General features: G+C 53.2%; 1 protein-coding gene across 1 annotated transcript; it reads right to left on the reverse strand.

The window, feature by feature from the left end:
• Positions 1 to 3928: 3928 nt before the first annotated feature.
• Chchd4 (coiled-coil-helix-coiled-coil-helix domain containing 4) lies at positions 3929 to 14983 on the reverse strand. Its single transcript, XM_047534708.1, has 3 exons — positions 14779 to 14983; positions 7767 to 7865; positions 3929 to 5091 (listed from the first exon to the last, which is right to left on the reverse strand). Exons 1-3 carry the CDS (start codon positions 14798 to 14800, stop codon positions 4790 to 4792), a joined length of 423 nt encoding a protein of 140 aa, XP_047390664.1. The 5' UTR covers positions 14801 to 14983; the 3' UTR covers positions 3929 to 4789.
• Between the last annotated feature and the right edge of the window lie 12 nt (positions 14984 to 14995).

Below are 14995 nucleotides of genomic sequence, written 5' to 3' on the forward strand. Positions count from 1 at the left end.
ATAACTAACCCAAACACTTTTCAAGTTCATGTGACTTGGGTGAATCTTTAACAAGTAAGACTAACATTACTGCTTTAGTGAAAACAGTTGCGCCTTCCAAGTTATCAGCAAAATATCTGTCTATTTAACTTTAGGGTGATTTTTGGTGGTTATTGCCTAATATGCACTTGCAATAAGAATAATGGAAAACTAAGATAGCTGAGCTGTGTCTAATGTCTGATGAATATTTTCCAAGCATAACAGCTAAAAACAAGTAAATTAAATAGAGGTAAGTGGGCTAAAAGTTTATAAATAATCTTTTTAACAGTAATTTCCTTCCTGTAATATGGGTTGAGTATCCCTAAGAAAATCCAAACATCAAAATGTTCCAAAATCAGAAACTTTAAGCAGTGACATTGTAGTGGCACCCCCTCCTCCACCAAAGAGTCACAATTAAGCTTCTCCAGAGACCCTCACCATAATTATTCTTATCAACAGGATATCAGCAAAAATTTCTGCAAAATGCTCAATGTGATTTGAGCTTCCTAATTTCTATAAGGGCTAAGTTGCTCTTTCTTACAAAAGTTAAAATTTGCCTGCAAACTTGATGATGCACAAAAATTACTACTTGTGCTTTCTGTGGTTAAAAACCTGTGAAACCTCTGTCTAGTCTGGGTACCCACTGGGTATCAAGGTCAAAGAATTTCTAGACTCAAGGTCCAGAGATTTTTAGGCGCTAATCACTCTGGACTGAACGCTGCAGCTAAATAAACCTGCTTCCTGCTAATTCCTCTGGTGTCCAGCCTCCCAGGACACGATGTCAACATGCAACCGTAAGTGGAGAATTCCACAACCAACCTCATGAACCCAAATTTTGTGTCATGCACAAAATTATTTCAAACGCTATGTAATGTGGAATGGGGAATATTAGCCAAATTATATTGCCATATACAAATATGTAGCAATAAATCCCACCATTACATACAACTAGGATACACCAATAAACGAAATATAGAAAAAAAATGTTGTATAAAATTACCATTGGCCTCTGTCTGTCTATAAGGTGCAAGTAAGACAAACGCATTTCAGGTTCAGACTTGAGTCCGTCCAAAAGACATCTCATTATGGCTATGCACACATTCTAAATTCTGGAAAAAAATCCAAAATCCAAAACATGTCTGGTCCTAAGCATTTCAGACAAGGGACACCCCACCTGCTTGTTTAAAAAGGTTTCCAAAATCTTTTCAGTAATTCTACCCTTGTGAAGTTTTCTAAGTAAAATTAGATACTCACTCATTGGATATCTAGGTCATATCTAAATACAGCAACATTATTACTACTAAACATAGGTTTATTTACTTTTGGTTTCTTAAATTTTATGTAAAGACAAAATATATTTGGATCATTAGTAAGTATGTGCTAAGCATCACTGAAAAACTCTTGTGTGAGTAAATATTCAGTTTAGAAATTATGAAATGTGTCTTCATAAATTGTATTGGTACATGACTATTCAAAGTTGCTGACTTCCTAGGTTTTAACTAGAAATTTCAGTTCTAAAGTTAGAAATCCTACTTAAGGGCTGGGGATATAGCTCAGTGGATACAATGCTTGCCTTGCAAGCACAAGGCCCTGGGTTCAATCACCAGCACCACAAAAAAAAAAAAAAAAAAAAAAATCCTACTTAATATATATAATTAAAACTGCTAGAAATAAGAGGAATAATTCTGTATGCAAAGTGTACAAAGAAAGCAAGAAGTATTTTGATGAGAAAAGGCATAAAGAAAAACTTCAGAATGAATAAAGAAAAGAACGAGACAAGGCTAATGGGTCTTCAAAAGGCTTCTAAAAGGTTTGTAAATATCTCTTCTGTGTGGTTTAAGCTAAGATTGATGGATTCATTTATAAAGTTTTATTAAAAGTAGCTTGTGTGCTGGGCACCGTGGCACATGCCTTCAAGCCCAGTGGTTTGGGACACTAAGGCAGGAGGATCCCAAGTTCAAGGCCAGCCTCGGCAACTTCCCATGGCCCTGAACAACTCAGCGGGACCATGTCTCAAAATTAATAAAAGGACTGGGGATGTGGCTCAGTGGTTAAGCACCTCCTGGGTTCAATTCCCAGTTTAAAAAAAAAAAAAATTTAGCTTTTGTATCAAGTATGCACTGATACCTGTGATTCTATTTCAATAAAGCATTTTAAGTCTTTTTTGACCCAAACTAACTTTTGAACACTTCAGAAAGGCTTACTCGATATGCTAAAATTATGTGGGAAACATCATCCAATAAGAAATAATATTCAAATTTGAGTTGCATTTGTAATGTAATTAATACGTATTCTAAAACTGTATGAGATCCCTAGAAATCTGACGTGTTATGTTATCCGTTGATTCTAATATCAAATTGTTGTGACAGGAGTAACCAAATTTTCTTGTCATCATTATCATACAAACTCTCAGACCTTTGGATCGTGTCTATTTGAAGCTTTTTTCTTTTGTTTTGCGAAGACAGTCTCACTGTTGCCCAAGCTGGCCTCAAGGGGTCCTCTGCCTCGGCCTCCTGAGTAGCAAGGACCACCATGCCCAGCGCTGAAGTCCTGTTGCTTTTACTAAAAGTTCTTTGCAAACAACATAACCCTCAGGTGTGACATTTCTAAGGTTCGTGGAAAAGTTGGAAACGACTCTTACCCAACAGGCTTCTGATAACTTGAGAGCACACAAATGGAAAGGACAGAAATTTCCAGAACTATAATGGAAAAACAGGACTCATCAAACTGCTAAATTGGCATCAAGTGAAACAAGAATCAGTGACATAGGACTCGGTTGATGAAGAATTACGGTTTTTTGACTTTGTCTTTGAAGCACTGCTGATTCTTGTTTTATTTCGCAGGTTTAAGAACTCTCCTTGTCTGAGGCAAAATTAGCAGGGACATTTGACTGCCAGCTGTTCCAGCCGCACATTAGCGCTCGAATACATGCTAATGAGCAGAGCCAACAAAGGGACACGTCAAACCTGCAGTACTGGACACTTTCCCAGACACCGACGTCTTCCTGTTATCTGCTGATCAGATAATGGAAAAGACTTCGACCTAAGGATCCCGAGGATTGCCAGACTGCCGCGAACTGTCCTGTGATGCCAAACTGATGTCATCCCCACGCGCCTTCCCACGCGAGAACCCAAGACCCCAAAAGCTTCTCTCTCCAGACGGCCCACCGTCTCCCTTCAGTGCGAGCCCCTTCCGTTCCTGTGCCTCAATATCTGACGCGTCTGTCTCTTCCACACCTTTGTCGAGGATCCTGTCATCCTGAGTGAGGTGCCCCTCGGAGACCTCCTCAGACCACCTATGATGGCCCTCGATCCAACGGCCTCCCAGATCCTCCCCCAAGTCACCTGGAGGATTCTCAAAGGCCTGCCAGGCCATGAGAAGCCTGCAAGGACAACTTCTTGAGCCCAAGCCAGAGACACCAGGGAAGCCATGCTCAGACCCCGAGCAACAAAAGTTGTGAGGCGATGTTTACTGTTTCAAGATGCTAAATTTTAAGGTGATTTTTTACATCACAACTAATGCTCTTGGGACGCAGGAGATCTTACTATACCACGGAGCCTGAGAACTACCCAGCAGTTACCTTGAGCAAATCCATCTGCAGGGAAACTGGGAATTGAACCCAGGAGGTGCTTAACCACTGAGCCACATCCCCAGTCCTTTTATTAATTTTGAGACAGGGTCCTGCTGAGTTGTTCAGGGTCATGGGAAGTTGCCAAGGCTGGTCTTCAACTTGGGATCCTCCTTCCTTTTTTCCCAATGAGAGGGAGCATTCCCGCCTCACGGGTTAGCTGCAATGTCTGCGTGAAGGAATCTGTTCACAAAGAAAAACCAGCTGGCTTTGAACTCAATATAGAAAATTTTAAGACTCAAAACCGGTTTATCAGTATTTTTAAAAGAAGAATTTTAATAGCATATTTCAGAATTTGTATTTTCTTACCTCAAAAGTAACTTGTGAAAATAAAAGACACGTTCAAAATCAGGTAGAAATCACATTTCCTTTTAATTGAGTACTTCATTCACACTGTTTCCTCTCTTGGCAACAATTAGGTGCCAACCTCTCAAGAAGACTGCACTGGACCAGAGGGCCAACGTGACCACAGGCCCCAAAGCAGGGCTCTGGGAACAGCAAAAGCCAGCCTCTCCTTTCACCTGAGAAAAAGCTGGAACCAAACCATCCAAATTCCCACCTTCTAAGTGGAGAAAACCTGAGCTCAATGCAAAGACCAGACTTTCTCAGGAATGAAGTACAGTACTTGTTCACATCCTCAAAGGCTAGATGGTCTGTGAGCAACCCGGCCTGACCATCTGGCCTCTTCTCTTAGGAAGGGCCCACGCCAGCATGTTTAAAGAAAGGTTTGTTTGTTTCTATTTCATTTCCCAAATAGGAATCAAACCTACTAAAGGGCTAGAACGGATCAGATGAAATCAGCTCGCTCACAAGAACCATTCCCGGATAGTGATTTTTGGCTGCTGAGAACGTTCAGCAAGTTAGGTGGCAGAACTCAGGGCAAACTGAGAAGAGACGACAAAGGTGGTGGCTACACTCGCTGACAGGGGTGGGCAGGACACAAACGACACCCCCATTATTTTTTTCAGTGTATGTGTCAAGGGGCCAGGACGCCCTGGTCATCAAAATAAGTTATTGTGTACATTACAGTGCACAGAACAACAGAGAGAAAGACACTTTCTCGGAAGGTGGGGGACTCAAAGGCTTTTTGCAAAACGTCCACGTCAAGCAGCAGGACAGGAACACAGTGCCTCGTGGCCTTCATTAGCTGGACCCCTCCGCGTCTTTGGCTGCAGTGGCCTCAGTGGGCGTGGCTTCCTCCACACGCTCTGCCGCCTTCTTCTCCTCCTCCTCTTCCTCATCCTCCTGGGGATAGAGGTCCGGGTATTTCTGCATGCACTCCTGCATGGCCCGGAACTGGTCTACACAGTCTGACCCCTTGATGTCCTCTGTGCTATAGTGGAAGCAGGAAAAGGCCGATTTGAACTGTTCCCCACAGGGGCCGCTGGCCATTCCCCCAAGGCACGGGCAGTTCCAGTTAATGTCTCCATTTGGCAGTATCAATCCTGGAACAGGAAGACGGGCAGGGAAAGCGTGAGATGTTCTCTACGGTCTCGGAAAATGCAAAATCAGCCCAGTGGCCGCAGTCCTGACAGGCACTCCCCTGTGCACCTACCTGTTGGTCTGGATCAGGTTCCCAAGCCTAGCACAACTCCAGCATTCCTCGGCTCAGCTGGACAGAGTAGCCACTGGATCCTTCTCCATGGCAACACTCATCTCTGTCCTGAGACACCCCCAGTGCCACGAGGCCATGCTCCAAGAACTAAATACTGGGAACCATTTAACCCAAAGTGGTGGTCACTCAGATGGTTAAGGAGGTCACTGGAAGGGCGTGGTGGTACACACCTGTCATCCCAGCAACTTCAGAGGCTGAGGCAGGAGGATCCCAGGTTGGAGGCTGGCCTCAGCAATTTAGTGAGGCCCTAAGCAATTTAGCAAATTGTCTCAAGATAAAAAGAGCTGGGGATGTGGCTCAGTGGTAGAGCGCCCCTCAGCGAAGACTCTGTTTTGTTTTGGTGCTGGGGACTGAACTCAGGGACGCTCTACCACTGAGCTACATCCCCAGCCCTTTTCAGATTTTGAAACACTAAGTTGCGTAGGCCAGCTTCACACTTGGGATCTCCCTGCCTCAGGCTCCTGAGTGGCTGGGATGACAGGCGTGTGCCTCGGTGCCCCACCCAGGCCTCTTCCTTGTGACATCTTATCTTTGAACTCTGTTCACATCTACATAGTACTCCCTGGTTTAACAAAACTTTACTTAAAGATGATGGCTTCATTATGAGCTTTGTGATGGACAGAGAAATGTCATTCACATGGAAGTCTCTTCAAGAGAGTCTCTAAAATGCCACTGAAATTACATGATCCTTTACTCCAGGACATATCCAGGTGCGGCACTCTGCCCTGGTGTCTAGAGTCCTGGGCTGAACCCCACCCCTTAATTCCAACGTGGGAAGCCTCACTGATGAACAGATCTGCTGTCACTGTTCCTCATTTGTGACATGGGGTAATGATGGGGAGTCAAGTGGATCAAGGCGCTCACCACCAACACCATCAACCAAAGCAAAGCAAGCTCCTGTGCGCTGAGCAACGCCTGGTCATCAAGGAACCCTGACATCCTTCTGCGGCAGGCACTATGCCCAGTGTGCACGATTTCCGGTTTTCTTGGGATCCAAGTCGGGGCTACAGCCAGGGCTCCCAGGATTCCCAGAGCCGAAGTGTGTCCCCCAAATCTCACCACTTCCCCCTACTTCTCAGGGATCTAGGTGCTCAAAATTTGGGCAGATGCTGCCCCTGGAGGCTCAAGTCCGCTAAAAAACCTGCAACCCGTTCCCGAAAGGAAGAACACTGACGTTTAAAATCACAGCCCAGGTCTGCCGGAGCTCTTGTTCCACTGCTTCTCAGAGGAGCGTGACTTGGAATAAGACAGTGCCGACAGTGGCCGCAGGGATGTGCACTTCAGTGACACAACAGAAATCCACACAGCTGGGAGCTTCGGCAGTTAATTAAACCCAGAGGTACACTTTTCAAACCCGAAGAGGCAAGCCAAACAAAGCCTGGCTTGTAGGCCTCCAGAGTCTTCCTCAATCAACAAAATATGCTGAAATAATTAGGAACTAAAGTTAGACAGAGTATTGGAACTGAGGAATGATTTGTTTTTCTTCATAAAAGAGCTCTAACTAGCCGGGCACAGTGGCGCACATCTGTCATCCCAGCAGCTCAGGAGGCTGAGGCAGGAGGATCACGAATTTAAAGCCAGCCTCAGCAACAGCGAGGCACTAAGCAACTCAGCGAGACCCTGTGTCTAAATAAAATACAAAATAGGGCTGGGATGTGGCTCAGGGGTCGAGTGCCCATGAGTTCAATCCTGGCACCCCCTCCAAAGAAAACAAAACAAAGGAAAAGAGCTCTATCTCAAGGTTATTGCTATGGCTGTCCTTCACAGGATACTGACACTTCGTGTCATGGCTGTACCTTCCACTGTCCCCAACAGGGTGCCACATAGGCATCCTTAGCTTTACCGAGGAGCAGTTTCCCACCTAGGAACATCTACACTTTAGAGAGTTGTTTTCAAAAGTGGGTTTTGACTGGTGGGTGAACTGTGAACTACTGACTCGTGAACTGGCTAAGTCCTGGTGAGTCCAGTAGCCCGAAGCCTTAAGAGTGACGTCCTAGGCCACGTCACCGCTGTACTTGGCCGTGGACTGAGGGCAACAGTTCTGACCAGGCTGGCTGCATCCTGCTGCTGGAAAGCAGCCCCTTTACGTTAGTGACCTTTCCACGCCAAGTGCTTGCTGGAGCACTTTGAAGGGGGACAGCAGGGCCTAAGCAGCCTCACAGATGATCGTGCGACCACTTGCTAGCAAGGCTGGCAGATGTGGCAGAACTCAACCTGGTGGCCTGACAGAGCAGACAGGTCCCCGTCACCCAACCCTCCCTGCAACTGCGGGAATCCAGGACACCCTCCCGTAAAACTTCACCCCTACGAGGCACTCACTCAGCCTCGGGGCCCAGCCAGAGCTCCCGGGGAGGAGGCATGGCCGCAGCCTGGAGGGGGACAAGACGCTGCCTGCAAAGCCGACCCGGGGCTGAGATGGCACCCCAGACCCAGCGTGGCTTGGACCCAACGGGGAGGGAATTCTCAGCATCGAGCCTTCACCCCAGGAGGCCCCGCGTCGCTCACCGTGCTCCTCATACGGATCATTGGGGTCATCAGCCACCAGCTCTGCACTGCTGGGAGTTTCGTGGTCTTCTTTGGTCACAAATATGATGCGATCTTTCCCTAGTGTTTGGAGACAAGAGGGGGAAACATCTCACTCGAGAGCAGTGAATCCGCTGTGTCCCCGTCACAGCCGCACACACCCGGTCTGCAGGCTGTCACCTTCACCCTGGACTGCATGACTCACCCGGGGGGTGACCTGGCAGCCACTCACAAAAAGGACCTGGAGCTGCAGCGACAATCCCACGGAGACGGGCGCGAGGAGGAAGCTCAGACCCGCTTCCAAGTTCCCTCCCAGCGCACCCTCCGGACGGCAGCCCCAGCCAGGCACATGTGACCGCGCTTAGTCCCCAGGTGTGCGAGCAGTCAATCAAGAAAGCAACGCGCCCCATACCACCAAACAAACTCGCAGGGCACCGAGCGCAACGCCCCAACCCTGCACACCCCCACCTGCCCGGCCCCCTCCTCCCACCCCGCGGACCCGCCGACAGACCCCTTCAGACAACCCCTGCGCAGTGAAGTGCCAGGGATGCTCAGCTGTCCCCACGGTCCCTGGTCCCCGGCCCCTGGTCCCCGCCTGCGTCCAGGTTCCGCGAGCTGCTCCTGCCAGCTGGGGCGAGGGCGGGAGGCAGGCCCCGAAGGAGGAGGATGCTCTCCAGCGTCCTCGGGGTCCGCCTCGGTTCAGAAGTAGGAAGACGGAGGCGGCCTGAGAGGCGGGGCACAGCCAGGGCTGCTGTGCGCACCCAGGTGGCCCGAGGGCACCCAGGGCCAGGACTCCTCCAAGGCGCCTGGTCTCTCATCACGGCCAGGAGATGGAGGGTCATGGAGTCGGTGGGGAACAGCACAGCCACTCCCCACAGCCCGGGGTCCAGGCACTATTTCCCAAAAGCTATGGTGCTGGGGACGGGAGCGCTCCACGGACGGGCGGGTGCGTCCGACGTCCTGGCTGTGACGACCAGGACCACTGCATACTGGGGGCTTTCCCAGTGGGGCTGGGGAGCACAGGGACAGGAATGAGGCCCACCAGACAGGGACGGAGCTATCTAGCCTCACGGTGGCCCTCAGAGCACAGGTTACTAGCACCCGCCCAGGAGGACAGCAGAAACCATGGCCCAGAGTGACTGCTCAAGGTGACCAGGGGAACAGCGAGGCCGGGCGCTCAGCTCCCCGGCTCCTTGCTGCTCTCCCTGGACACTGGCCTGCGGCAGACAGCCACTGGCCAGCCCCAGCAGGAATGCCACCCTGTCCTCAGCCCTGCCGGTGGGCCATGCGTTTCCCTGGCAGTCCCTGGAGGGCAGGCCAGGCTGGTCCATTCTGGGTCCTGTGTGGCGTCGCCACCCTGAGAGGCGGCCAGCAGGACCCTGCCCTGGTCGTGCCCCGTCTGGCTGGCCTAGCCGTGTCCTGCCCTGCCCTTGCTTGTCGTGGAGCACAGCAGGCCCCAGGCCAGGGCTGCCCCTGCAGGCGGGCTGGCCAGGTCTAAGATGGCCACCAGAGCGAGGCCAGTCCACCTCCAGCCTCAGCAGAACCCAAGACAAGCAGCCCCCTGGTGAACCGGGCCGCCCCTCGTTCTTCTGCCCCGTCTGCCCTCCTCCTAAGGGGTGCCCAGGACACCGGGGATCCACTTCCCGCTTCTACTTCGCCAAGAAGGAAATCTCTGCGCCTCAAGTGCAGCTCAGTCTTCCTCAGTTCTGAAAGGGAGAAAGGACCGGCCTTCAGGGTCAAAGACTGAGGCTGTGGGAGGACTTGCCCAGGCTCCCACGGCCGAGAAGCTCCAAAGTCCACACCCGTCCTCGCCAGGCGCCCACGTCCCCTCCCCCACTGCCAGAACAGCCCTGACTGGGCGCCACCCAGGCGCTGCCTGCTGGCTACTGAGCCGCAGGCACAACACCCAACCCCTGCCCACTGAGAAGCCAGCGAAAAGTCTGCTGAGTGAATAAAGAGGATCTTTCTAGAAACTTCTAGAAAAAGTATAAGGACACATTTTGCTGCCCTCCTGAGTGCCCACTCAGATCACAGGAGAGCTGGGATCATGGGACCCTCCGCTGCGGGGACAGGAGATACCCAGCATCTCAAAACCCTTCTTCAGAGCTGGGCACGGTGGTGCTCACGCGTCAACCCAGCTCCTCAGGAGGCTGGCGTGAGGCTGGCCTGAGCAACCCAGACCCCGCCCCAAACAAATCTGAACAAAACAGGGTCAGCAGCCTTCTTCGGCCAGGCGTGGTGACAGGCCTGCAAGCCCAGGGACTCAGGAGCCTAAGGAACGACGATCACCATTTGAGGCCAGTCTGGGCATTTAGCAAGACCCTGTCTCAAAATAAAAAGGGCTGAGGACGTAGCTCAGGGGCAGAGCAGCCCTGAGCTCAATCCCCAGCACAAGGAAAAAAAAAAGACTCTTGTCTTCAGGTTACGTCCCAAAGGGCCCTGGGCCCGGGCTGGGTAAGCAGTTGGTGTGGGAACCCAGGCCTACAAGGCCTGCAGAAGGTGGCTCACCGGAGGGTAACAGCCAAAGCCTGAGTGACGCCTCTATGAGGACACTCCGGGGACACAAGGACAGTCGCTGGTGCTCTACTGGCCACTCACACCTGCACAGGGTCTCCCGGATCAGGTGAGCAATGACGGCTAGCCCTCCCTGCGCCCTGGCTGGGACCTCCGCCCACCTAAGGCTCTGCTCGCAGGCCACCTCTCCCGCGGCCCGGGGAGCTTCAGAATCAGGCAGCCAGGACGCTCACACACCTAGTGACCCTGACGATGGCAATCGCAGAAAGGTGCCTGCCAAGCAGAACGGCTGATGCAAATTTCTCGGCTGGGCCGTGACAACTCTGTTGACTGAGATCTGAGCGTGGCACAGCCCCGCGCTGAGGCCAGGAGGGTGCAAACTTGGTCAAGCTCTGGGGGCACCTGTGGAGTCTGGGATGCACAGAGGCCAGGCCTCACCCGACAAAAGCAGAGCCCAGCTCTCTGGCAAGTCCCTACAGCCAGGTGAGGGCTCGCCAGCCCAGCAGCATCCATGGAGGGCGCCCCAGCCCCAGAGGGCCAAGTCCTCTACACTCCTGACGCCTCCCTCAGCTCTCGTCACGCGGGTCAGGTAGAAAGTAACAGCTGACTCCTCCACAGGCCTGCACCCCCAAGGTGCGCTTCACACCGTGAGTTCCTTGGTCCTCACATGTCCTCACAGTGATGATGCGGTGGTGTTTCCTTAGCCCAGGGAGCAGAGAAGCAGGCCCAAAGGCGCACAGCGTGTGAGGGCAGAGCAGGAACAGGAACTCTGGTCTCAAGGATCCCGAGTGTCACCTCGCACTGTGCACGGCACTCCTGTCTCACCAGGCCTTTGCTTTGGGGATGTTTAAAGCAGGTGGAAGGGGCTGCGCGTGTGCCCCGTGGGACAGCGCCTGCCTAGCATGTGCTAGCCCAGCGGACCAGCCAAAAAAAATAGATATATATAATGCTGATGCAAAGTCAGTGCTGTTTAGTCTTTAACAAACCTGACTGCGAAAGAAAGAACTAGTCACAAGACGGCCAACTAGGCAGCCATCGGCTAGACTAGCAGTTCCCAGGAAATCGCTCAGCCATTTCCCCAGAGATAAAATAAGAAAAAGCTTGTTTTCATTTCCAAGATGAACCAAACCAAACCAAAGGAGGACTAGGTGTATTTGGAAGGACGTGGATAAACCCCTCTACCCTCCGGCTCACGGGGGCGCCAGTGCCCCAGAGCGCACGGGCACTGCAGTTTCAGCCCACTCGGGCCCTTCCCACCTCGTCTCAGAGAACAGGTGCCACCAGCGATTCTGTCTCCCTCCTTCCCAAGCTCAGGGGGAATCAGCTAAAGGGTTAAGCCAGGGAGTGAAGTGCAACTCTGCGCTCACCTGAAAAGCCACTCAGAGGACAGTGGTGCCAACGGACAAGGGCACAGGGGCGGGAAGCGTCCCGTGCAAGCTAGAGGCATCAGTGAAGGTCCGGAAGCGGGACAGGTGTCGAGGAGCGCTTTCCCACCTCACCTGTCTGGACAAGGAGGAAGCCAGCCGGAAGCTGGGCGGGCCTCGCCCCAGAAACCTGGGAAGGGTCGGGAAGTGGAGGGAGCCACCGAGAGGAAGCCCACAGGAGGTGACCACAGGAGGCCTGGGCCTCCTGCCTCCTCAGGAAATCCAGGGGGTCTACCTACCAAGACTTCCAGAAGGACCCACCGCCTGCCAGCTCCTGCCTGGCTCGACGGCTGAGTTCTGCCTCCCTCAGGCCGATGCGCTCAGTGCTGCGAGCCCCACTACTTCCTGTGGCCACTCACCCGAGAACAAGACCGCTAAAGCCACAAGGAAAGCGGGGTTAGCTGGCTTCATCCTGCACCTGCAATGTGCTCAGACTGCCCAGGACCTTCCATGTGGAGGCTGCGAGTCCCTCGAGAGACCTGGCTCCCGCTGTTTAGAAAAGAAGGTGACCTCGAACACTGACTGAGCTCCAAGTCTGTGCCAGGGACTTCCGAGGGTTTCCCATTTGCCCTTTAGGACCCTAAATCTGAAGGGGATGGTGTGCACAGGGACGTGTGTCCGCAGGGACTATACACACATCTAAGTGGCTTTCAGGGAGCATGCGTGAAGAACCTCAGTGTCAATCCACCTTCACTGGCGCTGCTGTGGGGCCAGAGCGGAAGACAACACGGGCAAAGCCGTCACAAAGGGAGGCCCAGGGGTGGCTTCCCACCAGGCCACAGTCCCTGAGGAAGAGCTTGGGGGCGGGGGCAGAGAGGGGCTGGTCAGCCGTTCCAGAAGGCAGCCCAGCCTTCCACTACACCATCACAGCACTCTCCTCCTATCACCTGTCCGGGTTTGGAATCACCCCTCACCTGGTAAAGTCCATGCCCACCTTTGCCACAGAGCCACGAAGGCACAGCGAGAATGACTGTCCTCACAACTTATGCCCAGGGGCTGGCACTCCGCACGTGCTCAGTAAGTATCTGTCAACTAGACAGAAGGCAGGTTTTGCCTGGAAGGAGTGAGGCCGTGACAGAGAAGGGTGGGCGGCCCAAGGCCCGGGAGTGCGGCTGAGCCCGCGCCAGACCACCTTCAGTGCCAAGCTAGGCCTTCACCCTGCAGGCGGGGGACAGGGGGACCGTGAAAGGCACAAGCAAGGATCCACTCCCAACAGAGGGCGGGCACGTGTGGCGGCTCATTCCATCCAGATCTGAGCACCTACTGTAAACCCGCCCTGAGCGCGCTCTCAGGCTGGTGGGAGAAAACACGCAGGAGATCAGAGGACAAAAAATACACCAGGTCATTTCAGAGACACAAAGTGCCAGGGAAGGCGGGAGAGGAAGGGACATGTGAGCTGCTCTTACAGGACAAGGGGTCAGCAATGGGAAGACCTGGAGGAAGGATGCAGCTGGCTAAGGCAATAAGCCCAGAGGTCAGAGAGGCTGGGCAGGGGGTGGATGGGAATGATGAGGCCGGAGGACAGACACAGGGGGGGCTAAGTCCTTAGATAGGAAAGAGCTTGAGATCATTTTCTGAAAACCCACAGAAAACACAGAATCTATGCATAGAAAACTAAAAAGTTGGGATTTTTTAAGGGACAGGGGTGTGGCAAAGACAAAAACGAAGAAAGGTCTAAAGGGAACGGTCTTCCCTGAACTAGGAAAGGGCGCCATCTTTGAACCAGGAAAGGATCCATGCTATGGTGGCAGCTCTGCCTACCCGCTTCCCAGAGAACCTGGGACTCCTGTAAGCGCGCACAGGAGCAGTGACCTCATTATGCCAAAGGTAATTTCTAGCTGCGTCTGGATTCTTTGGGTACTGTTGTGTTCTCAGGTGCCCGCCATCCCCCTTCTCCGGCCCTGAGAACGGGCTTCATTATAGTGCAGAAAGCTCCAAGGCAGCCTCCCCACCTCCCCTGGAGTCTGAGGACTGCAGGGGTTAGGTGGCTGCTCAAGAAGCCCGATAGTGAGGAGAGGCCTTCCCACTTCTGAGCCACTGGGGACAGATGAAAACAGAGAGGAAGTGGGAGGGCCACATCCCACCCTGAGGAGGGAAACGGGATAGAAAGTCCCTCCCAGCAGAGATGTCCCAACTGGGCCCCAGATGGAAGAATGCAGTTCTGGAATCTGACTGACAGGTCTCCAACCCTGGCTGGTGGTTTCGGTCAAGCCACCTGTTTTAGTTTACTGCTCCATAGACTATGGACAGTAAGAGAGCCTGAATAGAAAAGGTCGCTGCGAGGTCGATGAGATCAGCCATATAAAGTTTAACTGGTGCCTGGCACACAGCTAGAGCTCAATAAGTGCTCCCACTGGTGGTACTTCCTCTACAGCACACTCTGGCCCGCGCGGCGACTTTCCCAGACAGTTAAAAGAGCGCGTGCAGCCCGGCGCGGTGGCGCACGCCTATCATCCCAGCGGCTGGGGAGGCTGAGGCAGGAGGATCGAGAGTTCAAGGCCAGCCTCAATAATTTAGGGAGGCCCTAAGAAACCTAGGGAGACCCTGACCTGTCTCAAAATAAAATATAGAAGGGGCTGGGGATGTGGCTCAGGGGTGAAGCGCCCCTGGGTTCAAGCCCTGGTACCAAAAAAAAAAAGAAAAAAAAAACCGCGTACAAATGGGAACACGTGGGTGCCTGGCGGGGACGACGGTGATGAATTCCCAACAAATTCCCAAACACCGGCCTGATGCAACGTGCTGCGCAGCTCCGCGGTCCCCGCCGGGCCGGTTTAGGACTCTCCCACGTGCAGGCCCCTCTGCGGTCCGGGTTCGAGCCTCACCGTGACCTTGGACCAGCCCCACTTCCTCCTCGATTCTGTCCACTTTCAAACGGGGTTTGGCGACCCCGCCGCCCAGCCCGCCCCGGAGGATCCCAAGAAGGGCACACGGGCGGCGCCTCGGTGCCCGCGCCGGCTGCGGGGTCGCGGGTCGCCGGGGCCTACGGAGACCGAGTGGCCCACGCGTCTCCCACAGGCCCTCACGGGCCGGTCTCCATGGCAGCCCGCCCTCCCTACCTTCCTGCCGGCAGTAGGCCATGGCTGCGGGCCTGGCGCTTCGGCCCCTCAGAAGCGGCAGCCGTAGCGGCTACACCTTCGCGCTGTGACCTCCCTCTCCTCAGGCTGGGCGGGCGGCTCTCAGGCCCGCGCGGACCCGCCCCCTCCAGGCCTGCCCGCCGCGCGCCGGCCTCCGCGCCTTCCCAGCCGCAGCCCGGCCCCTCCGCCCGACACTACA

The sequence above is a fragment of the Sciurus carolinensis genome, chromosome 19, assembly GCF_902686445.1.
Source record: "Sciurus carolinensis chromosome 19, mSciCar1.2, whole genome shotgun sequence".
In the NCBI taxonomy this organism is placed as follows: domain Eukaryota; kingdom Metazoa; phylum Chordata; class Mammalia; order Rodentia; family Sciuridae; genus Sciurus; species Sciurus carolinensis.

Excerpts from the sequence above, each read along its gene's own strand:
- Chchd4 (XM_047534708.1), bottom strand. The coding sequence starts at position 14,800 with ATGGCCTACTGCCGGCAGGAAG. Across the intron at positions 7,866-14,778 it reads GGCCTACTGCCGGCAGGAAG|GGAAAGATCGCATCATATTT; the intron begins GTAGGGAGGGCG and ends TCCAAACACTAG. Across the intron at positions 5,092-7,766 it reads TGATCCGTATGAGGAGCACG|GATTGATACTGCCAAATGGA; the intron begins GTGAGCGACGCG and ends TTCCTGTTCCAG.